The sequence below is a fragment of the Eumetopias jubatus genome, unplaced genomic scaffold (genome assembly GCF_037043125.1).
Source record: "Eumetopias jubatus isolate StellerSeaLion01/CBP00866 unplaced genomic scaffold, mEumJub1_p1.0 scaffold_8, whole genome shotgun sequence".
Taxonomy (NCBI): Eukaryota; Metazoa; Chordata; class Mammalia; order Carnivora; family Otariidae; genus Eumetopias; species Eumetopias jubatus.
This window is the reverse complement of record NW_028274814.1, coordinates 133,978,289-134,005,901: the sequence shown is the minus strand read 5'-3', so window position 1 is coordinate 134,005,901 and position 27,613 is coordinate 133,978,289. Positions and strand designations below refer to the sequence as shown.

General features: G+C 41.4%; 1 protein-coding gene across 6 annotated transcripts in view; it reads right to left on the bottom strand.

Moving 5' to 3' along the window:
• TNRC6B (trinucleotide repeat containing adaptor 6B) overlaps positions 1-27,613 on the bottom strand; it is a 241,071-nt gene that overhangs the window by 42,100 nt on the left and 171,358 nt on the right. For 5 of the 6 annotated variants that reach the window (XM_028115711.2, XM_028115713.2, XM_028115709.2 and 2 more), the window contains 6 exons: positions 23,817-23,904; positions 19,303-19,324; positions 9,389-9,730; positions 4,737-7,079; positions 2,993-3,151; positions 1,427-1,602 (listed from right to left, as the gene is read on the bottom strand). In XM_028115711.2, coding sequence (XP_027971512.2) covers positions 1,427-1,602; positions 2,993-3,151; positions 4,737-7,079; positions 9,389-9,730; positions 19,303-19,324; positions 23,817-23,904 — 3,130 coding nt within the window. The remainder of the gene's footprint in view (positions 1-1,426; positions 1,603-2,992; positions 3,152-4,736; positions 7,080-9,388; positions 9,731-19,302; positions 19,325-23,816; positions 23,905-27,613) is intronic. The other variant, XM_028115710.2, reaches the window with a different exon arrangement.

Genomic DNA, 27,613 nt, shown 5'->3' with positions numbered 1-27,613 from the left:
ATCTGCCTTTGATCACAATCAGTAAAAAAAAAAGGCCCTGGATGCAAAAGGTCAGAATTGTCAGTCATGGGGCAGAAACACTGAATTCCCACTGAGCTGGATCAATTACATCTTGGGGCCACCCGAGTGGACCAGCACCTTTCCCTCGCTCAATTCTGGTCAATCAGCAGTCTCCCTCGACTGTCTTTTCATTCTGTCTCACTAGGAATTTGTAAATGACAAAAACAAAGCCACAGCAAGCCAGACAACATGAGAGTACAAAGATGCTGAGAAATTTACTGAATAATTCCTTCTGTGACTAAGGGGAGCAAACAGAAGTCCTTAGAAGGGAAACTGTAACTGGCTGCTTAAACAGGATGCCTCCAAAAGGAACTACCTGTGTTCTTAGGCTACTGAGTTACCGTATTCAGCACAAAATTAATATCCTGCGGCAAAGGGGATGAAGGTACAGCCCCCTTAGCCAACTGAAGACCTTCCAGGAGGGTACTTGGTATTGGAAACCAGGACAATATTCACCGTGAAATGTTTCACAGGGCAGCAAGGCTCCCATGTTAAAATTAAATATATGACTGTCCATTTCTTATTTCCATCAATTTACCTGCAGAAGGGAAAGAACGCCTCTGCTGAGAGAGTGGTTCAGGTACAAAGACTCGTTCTAGATTGAAACCAAAGTCCTCATCAAATTACGCAAATCAAAGTAGAAATTGAGTTGCTCTAAGACAAGGAAAGTGACAATTTTATTCTTTTTTTTTTTTTAATTAAGTAGGCTCCATGACCAGCGTGGAGCCCAGTGTGGGGCTTGAACTCACGACCCTGAGATCAAGACCTGCGCTGAGATCAAGAGTCGGATGCTTCACCAACTGAACCACTCAGGCGCTTTGGAAGGCAACAACTTTAGAACACACCCCGGTATGGGATGTAGATAAATCAGCCGGTTGCTACAGCAGGGTTACGCACTGGCACTTCACTTTGTTGGAAGAATGGTTCTGGGTTTTGGAATTTCCCTAATCGGATAAAAACCAGTCATGCTGATCGCCACTGGAGAAGCTATCTTTCTTTGGTTTCTTTTCTATATATCATGGGGACTTACCCTAAGGACTTCCTTGGCTTTAGAATGCAAAAGCATAAAACATTTATAAAGTGTGCCTTGAAAGCTTCCAAAGAATTATTATCATATGGAGGAAACTAAAAGTGAAAAAAATCTCCTGTCTTTGAAAATTCCACTTTGCTCACAGCAACAGCTCTGTAGTTCGAGGTTTCAAGGTCATGGGGAAGGAAGATGAGGAGTAAAGAGGAAGTAATTATTTGCTCTTGAGAAAGTATTTTCCCCTTACTTAGGACCTCAGGGTCTCCTTCCACTAGAAAATTGTCAGTTCTGCCTTCTAAGAATGAAGAAACAAGCTCAAACATTTCTAAAGTGGGCTACCTTCATTTGCTTCTTTCCTCCTTGTCCCCAGCTTGCTGAGTTGTGGGAGGAAGCACTTCCCTGAGAGCCGGCGGTGTTCCAGACTCCTCCATCATCCTCCTCTTCCCAGCTGGGATGGCGAGTTCCCGTCACTGGACCGTCACTCTCCCCCCAGCCATCTTGCATAGATTTGGAATCTTTAAGAAAAGAATGGATCAACCATATGTAATAGCTATATATGACAATACCCACAATGATTGGTCCTTATGAATGCAGCATTTTAGGGTATTTGGCATCTTATCTAATCCATCTATATGGTGAGGCAAACATTCTAGCCCCTTCCACATTCGTATTACCCAGACAAAGGGAAAGTATAAATACAGCTTTAAGTATAGACGATCCTGAAGAAGAGAAGACATTTTTTAAACTGTGAAGCTTCTGTGATGGAAGAAGGGTGATTCTAAGGTTGGGAAAGACACGGAGAAATCCTGACAGTACTGCTCAAGTATCTCCTTGTGCCAAAGGTCTGGTTAATGTCTTCCAACAGCCATTTTGGATCTATTTCAAGTTTATAGCATGGTATTTCCCATGATGATACAACCAATTTTACAGTGAAAATCATGATGAAATCATGGTCTTTATAAAGCTATTTCTCTGAAGTGAAGTAGACTCATAATTTTTAAAATGCAAATTATAGACTCAAGGATGAATTTCTAGGATATAGCTAAGACTGTTCTTCATGGGGCGCTGTAAGAGTCATAAATATCATACAATAAAATTGACAACAGAATTTATTATTCTTGTTTAAATTTTGAGCATACAGTATGACCACATTTTTTAAATCAAAAGATAATTCCTTAAGTCTGTAATGTGGCAGAAAAGAGATGTTGGAATGCTTTTTAAGAAAACGATAAACAAGTGAAAATGGGCACTTGAAACTGAATTTTTCAACTGAGGAACATCCAATGAGATACTCCATAGCATCGGTTTACAAAGTTTTGCAAATTACTGTGACTACACATTGCCAGTTGGATCAAGGATAGCTTAGAATTTCAATGATTACGAATAAGTGTGACATGCTTTGTATAAAACACTCAAACGAAGAAATCTTTGTTGGGTTCAAGAAACCTTACGTGTTCCTATGTGGGTGGAAGTATGAGAGGAGAGACAAAGGGACGAGGAAGAAACAGAAGGATAAAGTCACTGAGCAGTAGAGACTGTGTTCCACAGTAAAAGCCAGAAAAGTCTTTTTAAAAACTATACTAACAAAGGGGCAGAAATGCAAAAGAGAGATGGTGAACAATATTTAAGTTACTGGCAAAAAAAAGCACCACGTCAACATTTCAATTCTGCCCAGATACTAAACCGAACATAAAAGAAAATCAACAAAGTTAACTTCTGACTTCTAGACTGTAAACATGTTAACATATGCACAGCTAAGTCACTGCCATTTGGTACTGATCATTTATCAAAGGTTCACGGTCCTCAGTCTCACTGAAACAACAGTTTAAACATTAGAACACCCCACCAAAATGTCTGGCCCCCAAATTAATGGAGACTCCCTCACAAATAATGCTGTACACTTACTAGGTTTCATGGCATTTGGAGCGTTGGAGGGTGCGTTCCCCCAGCCTGTGGTCGATGCTCCTGTGTCATCTATTTCACCCCACCCAGGACTGCTTTCGTTTGGCTCACCCCAAGCTGAAGTACCATTATCTGGAGCAGGTGGTGTGCTTTTGCTCCAGACTGCAAAGAAAGAAAACGGCTCTCTAAGAATCATCTGTTAAAGGAAACATCCTAACATCCAGGGAGTGAATATGGGGTGGGGGTGAAGGTGGGAGGAACAGGCACTCCTCTGTTCTGTTGGCAGAAATACGAATGGGTTCCACCCTCATGGAGGCAAGTGGCATTGTCACTTTAACTTTTGGCTCAGCAATTCCACTGCCAGGGAATTATACCATAGATATACTTGTAAAGTACATAAAATTACATGTACAACAATGCTCACTGTATCAGTGTTGGAAGCGACCTAAATATCTATCAAAAAGGGACTGGTTAGGCCAATTGTGTCACCCATGAAATAAATACTGTACACAAAGCAAATAAAAGACAAAAATGTATGTGCTAACATGGAAAGTTTTAAAGTATGATGAAAAAAGCAAGGTGAAGAACAGTGTATCTAGTACAATCCCTTCTGTGTAAAAGCTGTAAAGGTAGATGTATTTAGCTTATAGGTATGAACAAAATTTTTGAATGAGACACGAAACTCTAAGGGATTACCTGTGGGAAGAGACCCTAGGGGTTAAGATTCTTTTATTTATTATATTTTGCTTTTCTGTACAGTTTGAAGGTTTTTATTATATGGATAATGAATTTTTTTCATGTTAGCAGGTTTTATGCTGGACAGGGAATTAATGAGCAATCTTTATTTCCTTCTTCATTCTTTTCAATATTTGAGGGGAAAAAAAAGAACCAGTTAAAAGCAATCATTTTCTAAGTGGCCATAACTGCATTCACTCAACACTATGCTTACTTGAAGAGTTGAAAACTAAATATTAATTCTACCTTAAAAATAAAAACAAAAACCCCACCTGAACAGTGCATCCCCTTAATTTGTTGAATTATATGCTTTATGGGGACATTCAAGTTGACGATGCCAAAGATGGTATTACTAGCACTACTTTTAATTTACCAGGTATGGGGTTTCTATTCAAATAGAGGAAGAAGAAAGTTTAATTCTGGGCAACTGATTATCATGAGAGAACTATTTCTTACATGAAGTACTCCACTTCCAGAGGTGATCATTAAAAGTCATCTGGAAAGTGACTGAAACCTTCCAGATCCCAGCTGTGCTACAGCATTTCAACGGCCCCTTCGAGAACACCACAAAATACTTCCCTTCGCTGGGGAAGGAGAAACACAGAGGGTATGTCCACGGGTAGAAACTGAATGGAAATCAGGTCTATTTCTGCTACTATTTTAATTTTTCATTTTTAAATCTGGAGCATAGTTTGTTTAGCAAGATATGTTCTTTGGATTCTACAAGACCAATACAATTACAAAAAAAAAAAAAAACCCAAAACCCACAAACTTTGGGAGACTACCACAGGGATGCCATCTTTTTCCTTTTGCCAAGAAAGAACATTAAAATGTACCACCAGCATCTGTTATCACTATCATTTTATAAAAAGAGAGCTTCTGTTAACAGTAGAGTAGGGTTAATGTAGAAAGATTTCCAGAACAAAGCCATGCTGAATAAATGCAGCTTAATAAAAACGCCCTGGTTTAGGATTTTTCTTTATCAAACCCACAAGAAGCAGCCATTGCCTACCTGATGCTGATTTACTGGTCATGGGGGTAGGCAGGTTTGGTTCTCGAGGTGCTGGGCCCCCTTGGGAATTCTTATCCCACAGATTCACATTCTTGTAGTTGTAACTGTTGGGGTCTCCCCACGCCGAAGTGCCATCATCGATGTCCATTTTCCGACTAATTGACTGTGGGGATGGCTCTTCCCAACCGCTGGGTTCCTCATCCTTAGGGGTTACTGGCTGTGGCCCGCTGCTCCAGTTGGAATTGGAAGGTCGTCCGTTGCCTGGAGGTGGTGGGGGTGGGCCTCCCCAGGAACCAGAAGCCTCTGGTTGTGGTGGCGGCGGCTGCTGTGGCTGCTGCTGTTGGTGCTGTTTATTCCAGGAACTGGGCTGTCTGCCGGTCTCAGTCCATGCTGGAGACCGTTTGCAATCTTCCCACCCGCCTTTGGAAGCTAGGCTTGCATTCCCACTGTTCCCCCAAGTTCCAATTTCATTCTGCCCTCCTTCACCCCACCCAGACACAGGTTTACTTGCAGAACTTTCCCAACTGCTGTTTTTCGCTTGATCAACTTCCTCTCCCCAACCATTCTTCCCAGAAGTCCATCCTTGATTGGGCTGGCGTCCCCCTCCCCACCCCTGATCCTTGCTGGAGTTCTCATTCCAAGAGGAAGAAGTCTTTTCATCTGGTCGTGCGCCTCCCCAGTTGGAAGAGTTGTTGTTCTTGTAGTCATTCCAGCCTCCTGTGTTCTTGGGGTCTTTCCACTCTGTAGAGGCTGAGAGCTCCCCCCATCCAGACTTCATTTGATTGCTTTGGCTGGGTGCGTCTCCCCAGCCCCCTGAGTTCTTGGTCTGTGTGGCAGCGCTCTCCCACCCCTCAGTTCCTTTGTCAGATTTCCCCTCAGGCCTTGGCACCTCTTCAATATCCCACACTGTGTCCTGCTTAATTTGAGTTTGGCCCCAGCCAGTGTTTGAGAGCACCCTGGGGTCCAAATCAGTTCGGCTCAAAAGAGTCTGTAAGACAGCCTGACAATCAGGATGTGTGGGCCGGTATGACCGACGGCCAGAATTATGACTGTCACTACTTCCTGCTTTGTGGTTGCTTCCAGTGCTTTGACCTCCAACTTCACTTCCTGTGGAGCTGGAAGATCTTCCCCAACAGGGAGCCTGGGCATTGCCTTGGTTTTCAGGGAGGGGGTGGCCCTTTTGATTGTCCCATGCTCCAGTGCTAGAATTTGGTTGGTTTGGACCACTCCATTCTCCAATTTTCAACTCATCAGACCCAGTCGGCTGTTTCCATTCTCCCTGAGAGACCCCAGATGTCATTTTGTTCCCTTCACCCCATTTGTTGTCATTAGAGTCCTGAGGGCCAAAGTTCCAGGACCCACCCGTAGACCTGTTATTGTCCCAAGAGTCATTTTTTGACCCAGATGATTTCTGAACAGAAGCTCCTTTCCAGGAGTCCTCTCTATCCTTTCCATTGTTCCCATTGTTTCCAGAATTGCTTTGTCCAGAGGCTGTGTCAGTTCCAGAAGGCCCCCTAGCTGCACCCCAAGATCCAACACTCCCAGTCTTTCGATCTCCAGTGCTTTGTGAAGGGGCATCAGTGCTCCTGGAGGCGTTCCCCAAGCCCATTCCAAAGGGCATTCCCTTATTCTCCATGGGGTTTGGTGAACTTAAGTTCAAGGAGTTAGTGTTTCCATTTTTTGGTCCATCAGTGTTATGAATTTGAGCCTGTTCTCTGCCAGAGACAACAAAATTAACACCCGCATTTTCCATCTTTGACTGCTGTTCCCTGGATGCCTGACCTACTGTGCTAACCTGTGCACTGGAATTACTAGTATCAGTTTCCAATGCCCCTTTCCTAGAATTTCCTTCTTGGACCAGTGCTGGCCAGGCAGATGGGTTGCTATTTGGGTTAAAGTTGCTGAAGCCAGAGCCAGGTCCAATTCTATCCTGACCACTCACATTCCTCCAATTTCCTAGTCCATTGTTGCTCTCTGTAGTAGAGTTGGAAGATTGAACAGATTTAGTCTTAGGGTCAGATTTCCAGACCCCAAGATTACATTCGTTCCCAGAACTTGCAGACTGGCACTGGCTCCCTTTTCCTTTGTTACTAGTGGTGCTTCCTGGCAGAGTGCTCTTCTCAGAGCCAGGGTTCGAGGCACTGTTGTTATCGGTGGTGTTTTCGGAAGAAGACTCAGTGTCTTTGCTGGCAATACAAGGCCACTCTTCCATGTCAGACCCGTCTACAATCACCTTGTCCCGGATGTGAATTGGGTTGGGGGAGGCGCCGTTGTTGGAGGAGGCTCCCGGGCCCCAAGTGGAATTTGCATAATTTGAAGCAGCAGCACCTCCAAGGGTTGACTCTGGGAAAGAGATTATCTGATCAATCACAGCTACACATGCATATGCTCTACTAACACCTCAAGCTCAAACTGCCCCTGAGAGAGCTCATCACGTTTCCCCACAAACTAATTTCTCTACCCAGTTGCCCTTCTTGGTTAACTGTGCCACACCTGCTCTAGTCATCTCTTCCCTTTCATTCTGCTGGGGTGGTGTACTGCTAAGTGTAACTCCACAACATTTCTCAAAGCTGTCCCCCTGTCCTTCCTATTGACAGAGAACGGCCTTCTTGTATCTTGAGACAATGCAGTAACATGCTGACCCTGCTTTCTATTTCCAATATACTCTAAACATTCCTGGCTAGAGTAATTGTTCTGAAGCACCCCTTCAATTAGATCACCGGTGTATGGGAAGCTTCCAACAGTTTCTTCGTGCACAAGAACAAAGTTAAACTCTTTGGCCTGGAGTTTCATCAAGATGCTGCACAACCTGGGACCAACTGACTTTTCTAGTCTTATCTTGCACTACTTTCTATGTGGATGCCACACTCCTTGATAGTCCATGACTTGTGCCTTCTCGCCCTGGCACTATTCCACACTGGCAGCTACTGGCTTCCCTTCCTGGATTCATATACTGAAATTTATCCATCTTTCTGGGCCTAGTTCAAGTGCCGTTTCTTCTATGAGGGTTTTTGATTTTGTTTTGTTTTTGTTTTTTTAGTTCATCACCTGAAAATAACCCTTCCCTGTCTGGAGCCATTTTGCTCAGTGCTGTGGTACTGTGTTCACATCCACCTTCCCCCACATTAGCAGCAGAGACTCCCCCAGAAGGTCCCCCTCTTAGGCAGAGACCCTATCTTGCTAACGTTTGAATTCCTCATAGTGGCCAGTGTGTTGCTGCTCAGTAAGCATCTGATGAATGATGAATGCCCACCCAGCTAGATGCTGGGGCAGACGAGCATGAATCAGTCTGTATGCCCAAGGAACTCAGTCTGATAAATTAGTCTGGCTCAGCACATATTTTGGTGGAATTTGTCGTATTTAGTGGGAAGAAAAATGCCATGTTTTAACCCAGTAATTCTTCTAAACTTGTTTTAGTTATTTTAACCAAGAAGCTTTAAATCAAGATAAGGTTGAAAAAATATTACATAGAGCCATATTAAGAGTAGGAAAGCAGAGAATCTCCAACTCTTGAGATTTAGGGGTCTCCCTGGTTTTACTAATGCAAATGAGAGAGTACTCACACTGGACTAATGTCTACATCCAGGCTGGCTAGATCTGGCTGCAGAAACACACGATGTGACCACCCCTCACACACTTCCTTTTGCAATTGCTTATGAGGGGCCACAAGAAGGAAGGGCTATGAGGCTTTTTCCTGCCTGCTTTGGGCCTGACCTGACGGCCACCACAGAAAAGGCTGCATAAAGCTTGTGTAACCGTGAGGTTTCTTTCCATCTTTACTCTGCACAAGCGACAGTGATAGAATTTTCTAAGGCAATTCTATGTTCAAACTCAGAACTAGAATAAAGCATGCTCAGTTAACAATAACCAATGCATTGTTCTTGCCAAGCCTTGATGATGTTCAAGCTCTGAACCTTAGTATAGCCTCAAAAAAACATTTTAAGAGCTAAGGGGAAATCTGTTAATAAGCTTTAAAGAAAGGGGGGGAGGTGATGTTTGGAGGTCCTTAGCTGTTAGCTGATTTAGTATTCATCTTTAAAAACTCTCAAGACTCGTAGAGCCTTTCTGCTAAAGATTCCTTATATCTACATCCAGTTTTGTTTTGTTTTATTTTTTTAAGTAGGCTCTATACCCAATGTGGGGCTCGAACTTAAGACACCAAGATCAAGAGTTGTACACTCTGCTGACTAAGCCAGCCGGGCGCCCCTGTTTTTATAGTTTTTAACAAAGCTCAAAATCCTCTGAAGAAACAATGATTTTAAAAATCTATAAAAAACTAAAGAATGATATTATTTGATATCTCCCCCCCCCAACCAAGATTCTACACAGTAATCTAAGAGACGACTGTCTCTAGACCCCCAGCGTTCTGAGAACATAAACACAGGCAAGTAAGATTCAGAACAAGCCTGTGCACTAGCCCCACCTCCAATCATAGCCTGAGCACACACTGGTGCTGACGGCTGGCCCTAGGGAGGCTCGAGTTTATAATGTGCTTGTCTGAGAAGGAAAAAAGTTCCCAAACGGCAATGACCAACAGCAGCCGCATTAGCCTCAGAGTCTATCTAATGAAGGGTTTATACCAGGCAATACAGAAGAAGCGCTCGCTCTCTTTCAAGCTGGCGCGGAATCCATTCCCGACACAGATTCCTCACCTGGTGCAGTCCCACCGTCCCCCTGCAGCAGCGTTCCTGTCACTTGTGCGTTGTTTGAGTTTGCTCCAGGTGCTGTGGAGGGAGGAGGCCCTGCCCCACCCCCGAGGAGCATGCAGGACGGCGGAGGGGGCTGCCCACGTTTTAGTAACACTTTGTGGTCCTGCTGGCAACGGAATCGCGGCGGCACCTCCCGAGGCATGTAGCGGGCGGCGCTTGGCGGTTGTCCGTTCGGCACTGCCACCCTTTTGGCATTGTTGCCACCATTGACTGGTGGCGATGGAGAGCTGCCAATTGGGCTGGCGGCCGTTGGTTGGCTTAAACTTGGTTTCGTCACTTCGGGCACTGAAAGAGAGAGATTGGGAAACAGCCTTTGAAATCAAATACATTTTTCTAAAGGTTGTTTTTAAGAAAGCTTACATGAGACCAATTCCCATAAGACAACTCTTCTTCCATCCTACTGTGGATGGACGTGGTCCTTCTAAGCTCCCCTGCATCTTCAGTTTCCTGGAGGTACAGCAGAGGTGTGGAGTGATGGTGACGAGGGCTCAAAGACAGCCAGACCACAGAATTCCATTCCATTGATTAAGGGGGAGGGGAAGCAATCACCATCAGCTCCCCTATATCCCTGAAGGGCTGCCCAGCAAGTCTGAGGGTACATATGGGCCCCAGGCAAAGCCCTTGGTAAAGGTTCAAGGCTCTCAACCGGAATGCCCTTGCCCTTCATCCACCTTCTTAAAGACCTACCTCGGAGAAACTTTTCTTGAAGTCCCTGGACTAGGTAGGCAAAGCACCTTCGTTTGTGCTCCTGGAACACACCGTCCATCTTTCTTTACTATGAATTTATCATATTATATTGAAATTCTCATTTACAAGCTCCTCACCCAAGAGTCCCTCAAGGGTAAGGACCCACCTTTCTTTCATCTTTTTTTCTTAGGGCCTAGCACAGAGTGGACCCCCACAGGAAACCTTAGCCCTGGAGAATTACAAAATCAACGAGGTTTTGGTTTTTACAGCTACCTAAACTCAAACACTCTTGCTTCGCACTCTGTGTAAATAATTAGAAACATTATAAATTCTTTTGCTCATGTCAAAAAAATTTTAAGGGTACCTTGTGTATTTATTCCAACTCTTTATTTAAAATAAAAATTTCAGGGGAGCCTGGGTGGCTTAGTTGGTTTAGCATCCAACTCTTGATTTCGGCTCAGCTCATGATCTCAGGGTTGTGAGATCAAGGCCTGCATTGGGCTCCGCACTGGGCATGGAGACTAAGATTACTTTCTCTCTCTCTCTCTGCCCCTCCTTTTTCTCTCTCCTGCTCTAAAAAAAAAAAAGTAAAATAAAATAAAAATTTCAAAATGTAGGTATTTTTCCTACTTATTTTAAAGAATTTAATGTTTTACTTTTAAAAATGGCAAATAGGAAGTCTGGAACGTGCAGGATGACCATGAAGATACACTCTCCAGGACCCTTTGGTTTTCCCCTCAACCCTACAGAGAATGTACTTCTGCACCTCCTTTGCTTCGTCCTACCAAAAGACTGCCACCCTTTCTAAGAAAATCTACCTGGCAAACAGAGGCTGGCAATGTTACAGAAACAACCATTGAGCCTGATAATTCAGATGATTCCGAGGCCCAAATCCCGACATCTGGAGGAATGTTTGGGCCAGCTCTGGTGGCCGTACTGCTCTGCTGAAATGATGCGAGGCCAGCATGTTGCTCATTGAACTGGCTTTTATGGAACGAGAGACATCATCAGAAATCAGGGGGCCCAATCTACTCCCACTGGACATTGGTGAGCATTGTGAGTAACAAGAATAAAGAGTAGGAGCCTGAAGTCAGTTCAAGGCAACCCCTGGTCTAATCTTAGCCAATCATGAGGCAGTCCTACGTCTCCCAGTAAGGAAGGGAGGTCAGAGGATCCACAACCTCTGAGTAGGATAAACCTATTTCTTGAGAAAATAAGTTGGTCATTGTCTGATATTATCAGTATAGTAGGTTCTGCATGACCTATAATAGCCGATATATAAAAATAACTGATAAATGAAGATGAATTATTCAGTGATTCATTTTTTATCTGTGCCTGTAAGATTCCCATAGCAGATGGCATTCCCAATCCCCTTTCCTCTTATTATGAGAATAAACAAGAAGCTGGCAAGGGCTGGGAAGAGCCTTCCCTATTGGTTTTTAGGATGGAAGGAGCTATGCTTCTGTGAGGCTGCCTTGACTCATTTCCCTAAAATAGAGTAAGACATAGTACAAGCATCCTACAGCACTGAGGTCTGAACATCAGTTCGACTAACTTCACAACATTCACAGCACAACCAAAGAAACTTGGTGGGTATCCTATATTGTGTAAGATTCCTTACAAAAGTGCCTCAGAGCATTTTCCCACCACGTCAGAGATAAAAGGGATCGTAAATAATAAAGTCATTATGAAATAAGACCACCTTTCAACCACCTTCCTTCCAATATGGTGCTCTATTCTGGGAGATTCGTCATTCAAAACTCCAGGACACAGAAAAAAAGCCTGAGGTACATGTTAGGAGAAACTATGTTTCAGAACTTCAATGAAATCTTACTCGATTTTTTTCTTACACCTTTCTGTGATTTCAAGAATTTTAAGCATTCAAAGGCAAATCACAACTCTAGACACTGGGCACCTGGGTGGCTCAAGTCAGTTGAGTGTCTGCCTTTGGCTTGAGTCATGAGTCCAGGGTCCTGGGATCGAGTCCCATGTTGGGCTCCCTGCTCAGCAGGGAGTCTGCTTCTCCCTCTCCCTCTGCCCCTCCCCACTGCTTGTGCGCTCTCTCTCTCTCTCAAATAAATAAATAAATAAAATCTTAAAAAAAAAAAAAAAAGAACTCTAGACACTAACTGGAGAGCAACGTGGCTGTTAGGCAGGACATCCAATCCAACCTGCTTCCCGAAGTTCAAACTTGAGACTCCCAGAGTCAGTGTGTGCCTCCCAGCATGCTCCAGAACGTCAGGTGCTAACGGAGGAGACGGGAATTAAGATAGAGTAGGAATTACTTTTACCCTCTCATTTCTCTTCCACACCTTAATGATTTGTAGGGCAAATCTTTCTAAAAATGAGCTGCTCAAAATGAGGGCATACTTCCTTATTTTCCATACAAAAGGTCTGTGGCTTAAACATGACCTCTGTATCAAAGGAAAATACAGACATTGTGAAAAATGCTAGGTATCTTATTTTCTAATTTCCTTTCATTGACTTCCAGAAACTAATGACTGAATCTTTTTCCTTTCCCTATCACCATTATTCTCATCTTATAGTTTGAACTTCTAAATTGCCTCTATTTCTGAAAAACTTCAATAAAATGCTACTTTTGCAGATATAAGTATTTTTTTTAGAAATTATTTATTTATTTGTGAGAGAGAGAGAGAGCGCACGAGCGGGGGGGGGGGGCGGCAGAGGGAGAAGCAGGCTCCCTGACTCTGGGCTAGATCCCAGGACCATGAGATCATGAGCTGAGCCAAAGGCAGATGCTTAATGGATTGAGCCACCCAGGTGCCCCTCAGATGAAAGTATTCTTTAAGAAAACCCTGAAACAGGCAGGACCAATACAAACTACTATTTTCTTTAAGTATCTTGATTGGACGAACATAAAAACAAAACAAAACAAAAAAAACTTCTAGAAATGTTTTAAAAGTAGTTAAAATACATAAAAAGACACTGTTTTCGGCTGAAAATCTCTTGGTGAGTCATCATCAGTTACAATGCAATACCAAAAACTCTCAAAGACTGGGAACACACAGACAGTGGCCACCAGGTACTGAAGAACTCTCAGTACCCTCTAAGCTCTGTCTCCATTTCTTTACCTTCTACTCACTTCTCAAACTCAATGCACCCTGGCTTCTGCCCTGAACATCTCCCTGGAAACCCGTCTCCTCATCCAGAAACTCTTCATTGCCAGTCTAATGGACACTCGTCATATCTTTCCTTCTTTGACTTTTCTGCAACTTCTGACACTACTGGCCATTTCCTCCCTGTTTCCGTGAGAGCTGCTGAGACCCACACCGGCCAGCTCTTCAGCTCTTCCTTTCTCTCTTCCTCTGTGGGTTCTCATACTCTTGGTCAGGGGTCACCAAACTTTTCTGTAATGGGCCAGACAGTAAATATTTTAGGCTTTGCTGGCCCTACAGTCTTTGTCATGACGACTCCACTGTTCACGTGTAGGCAAAAGCAGCCACAGACAATGTATAAACGAATGAGTGTGGCTGTGTTCCATACAACTTACTGCACTAAAATATAAATTTCATATCATTTTCACCGTCAGAAAATATTTTCCTTTTTATTTTTTCTAACCATTGAAAAAAATGTAAACAGACATTCCCAGCTCATGGGCAGTACAAAACCAGGAGGGGAGTCAGATTTGCCCGGAGGGTTATAGCTGGTGACCCCCTAAGCAGAGTTGTAAGATGGCGGTTGAATTTGGTCATGAGTTGTGTCTTTTTTTATTAAAGATTTTACTTATTTATTTATCTGAGATTGAAGACGAGCAGGGGGAGTGGCAGAGGGAGAGGGAGAAGCAGATTCCCCACTGGGCAGGGAGCCTGATGCGGACTCAATCCCAGGGCCTTAGGATCATGACACGAGCTGAAGGCAGATGCTTAATTGACTGAGCCACCCAGGCACACATGAGTTGTGCCTTTAAAAAAAAAAAAAAACCTGAACATGAACGTGGGGCCTACACTCTTCCCACATTTAAGTTACTTGAGTACAAGTTCCCCCATGTTCAGACTTTAACATTTATATGCAAGTGTTTCCCAAATCACTACCTCCAACTCAGACCTCTTTCACCCTTCTCTTTACCCCTCCAACTTGTTCCCCAGCTCCCCATTATCTCTTAGATCAAGGAATAGAGTCGTCACCCAACCATCTTCTCAAGCAGGGAACCTGGAAAGTGTCTCAGACTTTGCTCTTTCCCTGCATATCATTATCTGATCATCATTATATCCCAATGAACCAAAGCATCTCTCCGATGCCTGCCTTCCTCCACCACCACCGTTTCTAACCAGGTTCAAGTCCTCATTACCTCCCACCTGGACTTTTCTATGCCCATCTATCTGAACCATATGTCATTATACCTCACATTCATTCACTCTCTAGAGGTAGCCAGTTCCATCTCTGAACAAATGGGCTCCCACCAGTGTTAGCATACACAGGTGTTTCCACAAGGCGTGACATACACTGTAAGTAGCTTAGTTTGTAAATTACTTACTTGGGGGGGGGGAACCCACCTCAAATCTTAATAAATTAGAGTAGACTCAAGGTCATCCCAACCACCAACATGCATTTACTAAATATGCCTTCTGGGGTAGACTCAGAAGACAGAGTTGTGGCCAATGGACCACAATGGTCTATCACCCCAGGTATGCTGATGGGAAGGTGCTGTCCCTCAGCTGTGTCCCAGGTGGGGTAAAGGTCATGAACTGCTGCTGTGGATGACGGTATCTGAAATTTCAACTTATTTTGAGCTGGAAGCTTTTCCCTGTTGCTTTGCTTCTCACCATCAGTACTTTTGCTATGAGAATAAGTCTCACTGAACAAAACACCTGACAGACATTTACCAAGAGACTGCTAAGTGTCAGACACCAGAACCCTTCAACTCTTTGAAGACCGTTACCTGAGCTTCCTCAGGTGGTAAGCCTTCCACTGAGGGTTAAGCATCTTCATGTGTTTAACACTTCTGAAAGCGACACAGGCTCAAATTCATTGACCAGTCTGGCCCAAACCCCACAGGCTCCACAGAAGTTGATTTCTGTCTCTTTACCCAGTGTGGTGCCTATTATAGGAATTGTAAATGCCTTCCTAGATACTGTATTTCTACAAATGGCACTTAAGGTCATGTCAGTCATTTTTTTCCCCCAAGATTTTATTTGAGAGAGAGAGTGCATGCACAAGTCAGGGCAGGGGCAGAGGAAGAGGGAGAATCTCAAGAAGACTCTGCGCTGAACACGGAGCCCGACAGGGGACTGGATCTCACAACCCTAAGATCATGACCTGGGTCAAACCAAGAGACCGAGGCTTAACCGACTGAGCCACCCAGACGCCCCAGGTCATGTTAGTTTCCATAAATCAGTCATTTCATACTAATAACTACATCATTAAGCCAACCATGACCCTAACATCTTTTTAACAAGGCAAAATTACTATGTCCAAACTCCTCCATTGTACAGTCTTTTTAGTCCTGATATTTGTAGGCTATAGGCCCAGTGTGGAGCCCAATGCAGGGCTTGAAGTCATGACCCTGAGATCCAGATCTAAGCTGAGATCAAGAGTTGGACGCTTTTTTTTTTAATATTACCAAGAAACTAGATTTTAATTGTTTCCACCATAAAAAAGAAATGACAGTTAGGTAATGTGATATGATGTGGTAGCTAATGTTATTGTGGTAATCATATTGCAATATATAAATGTATCAAATGAAAACACTGTACACCTTAAACGTACACAATTGACACTCATATGTCAATTACATCTCAATATAGGTAAATTTAAAAAGAAGAAAATTAATTACAAGCAAAAGAAAAAAGAAAAACTTTGTCAGCTTTTCCAGATATTTTGCCATAGGGTTCAGAATTTTTTTTTTTTAAGATTTTATTTATTTATTTGAGAGAGAGCGAGTGAGGGAGAGAGCATGAGCTGGGGGAGAAGCAGATGGGGAGAGAGAGGTGGACTCCCCGATGAGCAGGGAGCCTGACCTGGGGCTCGATCCCAGGACCCTGGGATCATGACCTGAGCTGAAGGCAGGCACTTATCTGACCAAGCCACCCAGGCATCCCTAGGGTTCAAAATTTCTTATCTTTTAAAACTCTCTAAGCAAATATTCCTCTTTTTATCTGGAACTTCTCTCCTTCTCAAAATAACCACCAGAGTTCTCATCAGATAATTCTTCCTTAGTCTTCTATAGACTTATTTGTGATAGGCAACATTTGTCATCTTAAATGAATAAAACAAATTGAGACATGTCATTACTCCACTACATTTTTTAAAAGAATGAAATCTATTTTCTCTTTTTGATTTTTACACGATAGGCGACAGTTAATATTCTAAGGATAATACTTATTACTTAAAAAATAAAACACTGTCAAAATAATGGAGAGAATTTAGAGATCTCTTTCCACAGGATATTGCAGAACAAAAACAAAACAACCAAACAAATTTTTATAAAAGCAGATAGGACGTGAAATGAAGATAATCCCAGGCTCTTAAAAAACACAAGGTTGGGGAGGAGGGAAGGGTCAGGGCGCTTAACCGACTAGCCACCCGGGCGCCCCTTTTTAGTCCTGACCTTGCCCTTCGTCCTGCTGTATCTGGCCTCTTACATCAATCCCACAGACTCTTGATTCTAAGTCCAATATCCAACAAAGTGCGACATCGGCTTCTACCTTAAGTGCTGCATATTGTCTGCTACTGGGCAGCAGGCCCACCTCTAGGCCATGTCTTCACAGAACCTCCACCTGAAATCTTACCCTAGTCTCCGGAATTCTTTTTTTTTTTAAATAATGGAAGATAAAGACAGAACATATAAATGAATCTGTTTTTTTTCTGAAATACAGATAAATCTTACTTCAGTCCTCTGTACAACCAGAGACTTGGCACCAACAGACTTTTTTCTTATAGGGTCTATTGGGAAAAAAGAGGCAGATTCAGAGTTATGGGGAGACCGCCTAAGGAAGGCACCATCTTTGGAAGAGGAACAGGACCCAGAAACATCAGCTGAGGGAAAAGAAGAAAGGGATTTAGAGTGCCCAGACAGGCTCTTGGGAACAAAGATAAAAATGTGGCCGTAAAGTGGGGCAAAAACCCAGAAAGATCAGGCCCAGTGCTAGGCCCTGTCTTCATATAACCTCCACTTGAAATCCTGCTGTATTCTCTCCAGAATTCTCATTTTTCCTCTCCCTCTACTTATGGTCTAACCTACTCCAGAGATAATTCTTATTTTTACTTCTATTTTCTCCCTGGTTCTACTAAGTAAATTCCTTAGGAGACCTGAAACAGGCTTTCAGCTCACTTTAGGATTATTTTACTTTAATTTTTGACGGGGGTGGGGTAGGAAAAGTTTGGAAACTCTGGGGCTGTATTCCATTTTATGGTAGGTGAGAAAAAAACCCTAATTGGAAAGAAAATTCAGTAGAGAGTAGAAAAGAAAATTTGATTTTTAAGATTTTGGCAGAGGGAAAAGGAATGTGTTTCTGAGAACAGACCTAGCACACACAAAAAAAAATCCAAGAAAGAATGCCTTAATGGATTTTTGATTTTCCAATAGAAACACCACTTACCATACAGCGCAGCTTGTTTCCACAGCTCAGTTGGTACTTGGCTTCATGAGCATTAGAGTTGTGGCCAGGCCCAGGAACCTAACCACCCTGTTTCAACAACCAGAGAGCCTGGATTTTCCAGGAAAATGCCAATATTCTCATCTGTTGTCCTGATAAATCATCAGAAAGTCCTATAAACATAAATACTATGTGCCCAAATCCTTTCCTAGATAGTATGTTGGTTTAGAAAATATGGACACTGTACTACTATCAATAACTCTACTTTTATGGTAAAGTGTAACTTCTCTTTCAAACATGTGATTTATAAAGATACTTCCAAATAAAGCCCACTTTTGGGTTGGTACTGGCTCAAAGTACAAGGGGAGAACACTATTCTAACTAATTAAGATAACTGTAACTAATAATGGCTCTTATCAGTTTATTTTATAAATCACTACAAGGTCCCAGACTACATTCTCCCTTGAAATGCATTTTGATTAGAAAATATATTGCAGTAATGTCTAGTCATCTGAGAATCTGTTTTCCGGAACTAAGTTTCCTTAAAAACTAGCACTGTCTTTATTAGTTTTCCATCACTGTATGACATGCTTTGGCCTGGTAGTCCAACAAAAGAAAACAAAACGAAGAAGAAACCAATCATCGTTAGAGGGCCTCCCATCACATCTTGGCCTATCCATTCATCCATCTAGACCTTCCTCCAAGTTATCACAGTCCTAATGTGATTCCTTTCATTGGGGCAGTGACACCTGGTATCACCTACAGAGCTTCTCAAAATACATCTGCTAGGGCTGTGGCCTGAGACCATGAAGGTTTGGCAGGAGGTCCATGTTTATGTATTTTGAAAAGTCTATGCAATGATTTTAATGCATGCCCTAGTTGAGAACCACGTATTTAAATGGGCAAGGATAGGGGCTAGAACACTCGTCTCAAGGAATGAAGTCTACCATTCTGAAGGGGAACTGACCAAAAGTGTGGCCATCACCAGACTGCATAATCAAAAATTGCACCAGATTATGCACAAGACTGCATAATCAAAATTAACAGGAGAGAGAGAGAGAGAGAGAGAGAGATCTGAAAGCATATAGACCATTAGGTTGGGGATGACCTGAAGGACATATGCTTCTGTTTACAACACATCACTATTTTGTAACAGAGTTAAAATGTATTATTTTTTGAAAAAGCACATTCCAGGCTCTAGCTCAGAGGACCACGTGACCATCCTAGACATAACACTCCCTTTCAGACACAATGCATGTCGTGGATCAAGATGGTTAACAATCCTCTGCAGTTCCCATCTATAAATTAGGGGCTAAAGTTTTTGTTACTGTTTTTTAAAGGTTCAGTTCAAAATCATGACCCATATACTTTCAAAACAAGGTATTACTTTTTCTAATCTCTTTTGCCTTCTAAAAAATTTAAGGCCAACTAGAAACACTACTACGAGTACTTTTAATTTGTCATTACTGTTCTTCAGTGGCTGCAAACAACCAATTTAATTACTTTGCACCCACTCTCGCAAATCAAGTGGATTGGAGGCTGAGTCAGCAAGGGTATAAAATCTAAACACAAAAGGTTCCAAAGACTGAAAAAAGAATAAAAAAAAACTCTTACCTTTGGTTTTTTGTTCCGTGACCTGAAAAATAAATTAACAGACATAAGGCAATGAGTTCTGCTTTCCAGTTCGGTATTGTAAGACTACTGTAATTCTAAGGACTTAAGTAATTCAAGCTATCAGACACGCAGATGTAGTTCAGATCCAGAAAAAAAGCTTGAGAGCTCAGACATCCTTCTATAAAGACAATGGCCATATGTCCAGTTATAACTTACATGACCACTATTATGGATACTAAAAATTAAAACAAAAAGCATTCCACTCTTATTAAATGATGAAGTACCTATACCAGGAATATGCTGTTTGTCATTTTGATGCTATGACTGGAGAAAAACAAATGGATGGAGCCTAGAAACTAAATTAGCCATAGAGACAAAAAGATCATGCTATGAGTGTGGACTCAAACACTCAATTTCAAATCTAGAAAGCAAAAGTTCAGGGGCCCATCATCAGAGGTATCAGGCGATAGCAGAAAGGCAGGATTTAAAACCAAGTCATGCCACTTCCTGGCTGTGTGATTGCAGTTTTCTATTTATCTGTTGAATGGAGATTAGTAATAATAGCATCTCGGTACAAAGGGTTGTTATAAGGATTAAATCAGATTATCCTATGCCAATGCTCAATAAATGTTTGTTGTTTTTAATCAAAGTTCACATAAAACAGTATGAAATACGGCAATGAGTGAAACGTGTAAATTTTGAACAAATAAAGATTGCTTTGTTGAAAGTATTTCTTTACATAGTGGCTAATACATCTATGGAAGTGATTAACCTAAAAGGTTGGACAGGCTGAATGTAATAATGGGTTTTTAGAGAGTTTGGAAATGATGATTAGGAGCCACATGGAAAACTGCTTCTGCTGTTAAGAGAGGAAAATAAAGGAGGGCACCTAATTATACATGCCCTATAATATTAAAAAACCACAAAAGGCCATGCATAAGAAAAACATCCAAAAGGAAATTCTAGAATTACAGAATTCTAATAGGCTTATATTATTTTCATTATTATTGAGATCATGCATGATTTTTGACTCCCTTTTCCCAAATGTTAATCTTTTAAAGCATTTTTTTTTAAAGATTTAATTATTTATTTGACAGAGAGAGACACAGGGAGAGAAGGAACACAAACAGGGGGAGTGGGAGAGGAAGAAGCAGGCTTCCCGCCGATGCGGGGCTAGATTCCAGGACCCTGGGATCATGACCTGAACCGAAGGCAGACGCTTAACTGACTGAGCCACCCAGGCGCCCCTAAAGCATTTTTAATGGTTCTCTGACTTTGTAATAGAAAAGAAGATGTTTGGTTATTTGTGGCTGATAATCATACCAAGCTACCGCTACGGGTGCTCATGAAAACATGCTCGTCGTCTTTGGAGTGTATGTCCCATAGGTAACCAACCCGCTTTGCGGTGGATTCCAGCACACTAATGCCCGACACAATCTGAATTAAATGCCCTAGTTGTATGACCTCCTGGAGTGTTCCTTACATTCTTGCATTAAAAGGCAAGCTAATTCTACTCTATTGAATTTGTAGTAGACAGCGCTTCAAAATGAATGTGTTTCCCTGTACTGTTACAGAGCTCAAGTCTACCGTGCGATTTTTGTAAAACTCCATTTAACCAAGAATGAACTGATTTGTATCCACACACCAATTCCTTAAGGCAATTTAAATTTTATAACATTATAAATATTTCTTACAATGCCATTTTGAAGATCAGTTATATAGGAAGTCAATCAATGCCTTCTCCAGCTGTAAGCAACAAACTCAAATAATGTCAAATGTGTCGTTACAATGTGGGTTCTGTTAAAAGAGCTGTCCTCCAGACGGTGAAAAGCTGGATGATCAAAGCATGTATTCTGCCAACACTGAACAATGCTCCTTTAGCAGCATCAGCTTAATGAATGTGAATGGAATCCTTCCTTGACACCTTTCTCATGAATGGAAATCTAACACAGTTTACTCAGTGATGGCTCTAGAAAGAGCAAACTGCTCATGAGAAAAGCTCAAGTTTAATGTCTGTGTGGAAATAACTTGATTTAGCTTTAAATAAAAGTCCATTCCTCAAGAAAATTACATTGCCAGCACTCATTCTTAACCATTGATCTATTTAACAGTTTCTGAGTGACTCTTATGTACCAGACACTGCCCTAACTTCCCAGAAATACAAATATGAGTAAAACCTTGAGAAATTTACAGTCTAATGGGAAGACATACACAAAGAGATGATTTTAAAGCAATAGGGTAAGCAGCGAGAAGGATGTGGAAGCACCGTAAATGGTGCTGACTGACTGAATGAATGACCACATAATAGAACCTCTGGCACATTCTCTACAATTCTTTGCATCATAGCACATTTTATGCCTCCTCGTTGAGGCACTGTCTCTACAATAAGGTTGGAAGCCACTAAGACAATCACATGGTAAGCTTTGTGCTCTTCCTTAAAACTGCTAAATCAGAACTTAATTCTGGAATTACACAACAGTTCGGTATGATACAACAATATCCAAGACCATGTGTTGGCCTGGATCCTGCGTCAGCCAATCTAGAACATTTCTGAACAAAAATGACTGGATTTTATTGTTCATAAGTAACCATTTGAAATTTCATTTATGGTGATTTTCTTCTTTGCCGTAACTTCTAAACCAGTTCTTAATGCAGATGCTAATACACAGGGGAGATTGTCCAGCTGTGTAAACGACATTCTCTGCATAAATCTCAAATCTGCTCTTGAATAAACCCACACCATCTTGTATTTTAAATCATTTTTCTATTAGTGGGATCCACAATGAAAGTTTACAGATGCATATTTTATCAATCACTTCCAGATACTGATTATTTTCCAGTTGAGAAGCATTATTACTTATGTGAAGAATGAAGACAGACCATAGACTGCCTAAAATAATCACTCGACTTACTATCTTCTTATTACCAGCCTTTGCTCAAGTTCACCAGTGTCCTGCCTATTAACCATTCATTCCCACACACTGCAAAATCCAATTTTTATACCAATATAGTTAATGAAATGTGAATGCCCTAAAGGAAAGAAAGGCTTCACTGCGGTTCATTCTCCGTCACTCCAGTTGGAAGGTCAGTATGTGGAGGGGCAATGCCCTGACACCCTCCGGCTGGTGGACCTGCTTATCACAACCTCAATATGTGGAATGGGACAGTGTCTCCAAAGGCAAGTATGAAAAAAGCCTCTGGGTTGTTATCTGACATCTTTATTCAGACTCTTTACGGACATTTTAGACAATTCTAACAGGCTCAGATGAGAAGCAACACATTAGAAGCAAGTACCCTGATAGCACGAGGATGCGATGGTAAGCATACCACTATTAACAGGAACAAACACAATTAAAAGCAGACAAAACCTTAATGAGCATGTACAGCAGTCTATTATATTATAGAACCAAACAATAACAAATATTCCTTCTAATTAAGTCATGAAGAAAAGGTAAAATTATATTTTGTATGTTTAATATGGCAGGGTCATATGCAATCCAATTCAGAAAATATTTCCAGTATCATTTTTTCTCCTGGCACTCATAAATGATCTATTTCAAAAATTCAGAAAACTGACTTAAGGGAATATACGTTATATCCAATAATGCTGGGAAAACTTGTGGTGTCCCGTTATACCCTGCACTGGCTTGTGTCTGATTGCCTGCCTTGAGTCTGTTCTAAATCTAGAGTTCCCTCTGAACCTTGTAACAGTTTCTACCTTCCTAAACTTAGCTTCAATAACCTGGCACTATAGCAGGGACCCTCAAGCCTGCCTCACAGCGAGGGCCCACTTCCCAAGTGTGCTAGGCAGTGGTAACAAGAACTGGAGGCAAATCACTTTACCTCCCAAAAAGGCACCAAAACACCCCTGCTGAGCTAGAGCCCAAGTCAGGCAATGCTGAAGAATGGCAAAGTGGGGGAAACAAGATCAGACCAGAGAGGGGGCAGGGGAGCACACACTGGAGGAGAGGGGGCGGGGCCTCTGATCTCTGCTCAGTCAGTGCTGAGGTCAAGCACATCAATTAAGACTTGCCCGTTGACAGAGGTGAGGCCTGTGTCTTTTTTCTTTTAGCATCTCTTCTTCCCTAAGCAAGTGACTCAAAGCCATGGACTATTATCTCCCCCAAAGCTCTAAGCAGATTCTTACAAATGACAGTGCTGTAGAAGGACCAAAAGGAGAACACTGGGGTGAACTTAACAGAAGCCTTGAAAAGTTATTTTATAAGCTGACCTAAGAAAATGGAGATTAATTATGATACAAATAAGAAAAGTCAGTAAGAATTTAAGTGTTGGGGACTCTCTTGCCTTTCTCAATATTGTTTACTGCTGTTCTCATTAAGTCAGCTGCAGCATTCCTGAATATCTACTTTATGAAGACAAGTGTAGGTCTCCAACTTTCTCCCACTTTCAGACCTTAAAGCAGCACTGCTGAGCTGTCAGGTACCCAGCCCATGGCAGTTACTTCTTCCAGATGCTTGGTGGATGTCAAGACAGACTTAAGGGACTCAACCCACCTTCTGAGTGGCTTCTTTTTTCTTTTTATCCTCCTTCTTCCTTTTCTTGTCTTCCATTAACTGTTCTTCCCTTTCTTGCTCCTTCTCTCTGTTAAAGTAACATCACACCAGAAGGTTAACGTCTGTATTCACAGTCTATTTGTGTAGCAAATGAAATGCTTGTAGATGGTGTGCAAACATTCCATCTCTGGGACTGAGCAGAACCTGGTATTTTACTTAAACTGAGAGGATGCATAAAACTCACCACATTCAGTTATCCCCATATTTTGGTTTGTTACTCCTTTTACAAAATATGACCATTTGGTTTCAAAGAAGCCCATTAAAGTGAGCTTTAAAATATCTTCCTAAAAGAAAAAACATACACACACTCAGGAAAAACCCTGATTTGAATATATGACAACATCTGGCTGGCTTCTGGGGATATTCCTGGAATCCATGGATTTATAGAACACTCAGTACCTAGCCTTAAAAACACAAGTAGAAAACACATAAAACATACAGCATTAATAATGTCAAAGAAAAATATTTTGATAGGCAATATTCCTCACAAATAATACAGAACACATTAATTTAATCATGACACACAGATACTTATCACAATTTAGGTATCTTTCCATGACATCTCAGTGTGGTTAACATATATGTTCTATATTTCATATTTTTCTTCTACATTATTAATACTGTATGTTTTACATGTTTTCTACTTGTGTTTTTAAGGCAGGTACCACGCGTCCTATAAATCCATGTATTCCTTACTGAATGAGTTCACAGTTGCATCTTCCTGGACACCTGAATTAAGACAACCAGGTTTTGCTCTCCTCAATGAGAGCAAAAATGACACAAAATACTAACCATTCTAGTTGAAGAAATGTGCTGAATCTTAAGAAATTAAGATAATGTAATTAATGCCTCACATCTAAAAAGAATGTGATATTTATTCTCATATATTATGTAACATATTCTACTATATATTCGAATATAATATATATAGAAAGCTGCCAACTTTCACTCTCTATGTATCACATGGGAAGAACCCACTGCAAAACTACTGCTGTTGCTTCAAAGCTCAAGGCAGGAAACCCAGATGCCACACTTTCTGAATTGTAGAGCTAGAAGGAGATTTAGAGATCTAGTGCCCAGTTCCCCCAAAGTATTGAACAGATACTTCTGATTTTCGGTGATCAACACACTAAACTCATGGCTTCACAGATACCATCTAGAAAAATGCTAAGTTAAAAGTCAGACACATTAAAGAAAAACATGAAGTAAATGTTTGCTGACGTGGCAAAAGTCACAAAGATAGTTCCTGAAGACTCAAGTCTGGGGAGTGGTAACGATTCAACCTGTACAAAGAACTGAGGATCAACACTGAAGCCGGCTCTCATGACTAGGCAATGCTTTATTTCTAGAAAACGAGAACGAAACAACAACAAAAAATAGGTGTTTTACCTACATGTCAAGCTTTCTATGGTTCTATCCATATTCACAAATATTGGCCTTTCTCCTTCTGTGCCTCTGGCATAAATACACAAAAGCCTAATGTGCACAATTCACACCCCAAAGGTAACTTCAATGAAAACTTTACAAATACCATCAAGGAAGAGATTTTACTGTAATTCCCTTAGGTTGAACGCTGGAATTCAATTTGGAGTCAGATTATGTGTCCCTCAGTCTCAGTGTGAAGCTCTTGGTGAAAATCCACCTGAAGTAATGCACTACTTTAAGAACATGGTTTTAGGAAAATTGGCAAGATGGATGTTGACCATCTAAGGCAGGCTGGCCAGAGATCCTGTCGTATTAGGCTCCCAGAGCCTCTTGCTTCCTCTGGGATTCCTCATGACCCAGTTACTGTAACTCGGTTCCGGTATTTTAAAGTGCAATGGACTACTGAGAAGGAGCAACATAGTCTGAAAATCTGTTTAAATATTCAATGCTTTAAAGAGCAGTGAGTTGCAATTTCTTTCTATAGCTTAAGTTTATTTTAAAAACGCAATGTAAAAAAAAAGCAAAGTAAGTCTTTAATGAAACACATTCTTAAAAACAACTAATCTTTTCAAGTATTTTTTCCTATAAACAGGTAATTCAGGGAAAGGGACTGAAATTCATGTTCATTACAAGCAGATTTATTTCCAAAATAAATATTTTTCAAAGCTTTCCAGGAGACAGGCTGTGCTTTCACCCTGATCTTTTACTGCTTATATTGGTAGAATTGAGTTTTCTCTTTGGATTTCACTTCCTTAGGAAGAATTTATTTTCCCAAAACAAACCTGACTTAAAAACCTGCCATTTACTTAATAATGAATCAAAAAGTACAAAGTTCACCTTTCTCCTCATTCAGTTGTGCTCTATCCTGGCTGCACATTAGCATCACTGGGGAGCTTTAAAATATCCCCATGCTGAGCCAGAACCCAAGAGGGCAAAGAGGGCATCCATGAAGGGAAGGTTACATACAGGGGGACTGATCAATCAATAGATATATTAATGATGATGACAATCAGGTTTCTGACTGTTGAAAAGGTAGTTACCAAAATGGAAAGGGAAAAAGCTCAAAAGAGTCCTGTGGAGTTGGATCAGAATTAGTTCTTGGCATCAACTCATGGCATCATCAACATATAGAGACAGGCGTAACAATAAACACAGCTGTGATTTTTGTGAGCCCACATGTGTGTATATTCCTTCATGTATGCAAACACACACACACTTACACACTCACTCACTCACCTAGCTCTATTACTGAAAAGGCTTGGGAACAAGCAACACCCAGATAGCAACGAACACACGTAGTACCCAGACTGTGGCTTCTAAATACCATTCTTAAAAAGAACTAGAGTTCTTTTTTAAAAGAGCTAATTTGGGGGCGCACGTGGGTGGCTCAGTGGTTGAGCGTCTGCCTTTGGCTCAGGTCATAATCCCGGGGTCCTGGGATTGAGCCCTGCATCGGGCTCCCTGCTCAGCGGGAGGCCTGCTTCTCCCTCTCCCACTCCCCCTGCTTGTGTTCCCTCTCTCGCTGTGTCTCTCTCTGTCAAATAAATAAATAAAATCTTTAAAAAAAAATAAAAAAATAAAAGAGCTAATTTGGGGCTAGGGCAAAAGAAGTACAAAATGAGTGTGGAATGCTTATTGCCAAGAAGCAAGGAAATGTTCAATGAATGATGGGGCGTGTCAAATGGTTGCAGAGACCAATCTGAAGGGGTTCCTACATGTTAAATCTGGGACAGTATGCACATAAAAATAATGGTAAGAAATCATAAGCCATCGTATAAAATAGGAAAACATGATTCCATACAGATAGAAATAAGTAAAAGAGTAATTAGAAGTGAAAGAAATGAATATTCACATAGTCTTAAGGTACCTCCCCATAAAAATACTTATTAATTTTAAAGGAGAAAAGAATAAGTACACATACACACACAAAAGAATAAGTACACAGAGGAGAAGCCTGGCAGACACCACCTTAATCAAGTAAAACACATGAACATCATCATAATGGGATAAATTGAAATTGTGAGTTGCTTGATTAGATGCTCTGAGAACACAGAATCTCTTCTATGATATTCCTCTCAAATATGAATATTATCATGAGGAAATGTCAGAGAACCTCAAATTGAGAGGCATTTTACCAAATAATGGGTCTGCAATCTTCAAAAGTTTCAGGATCACCGAACCTCAAGGTAAGAGAACGAGATTAACAAGAGAAAATAACCAAATGCTAAGTGTGATTCTTTTGCTGTAAAGGCCATTACTGGGCTAAGTGTCAAACCCTGTGTAGGGGCTGAAGATTAAATGGTAGCAATGTA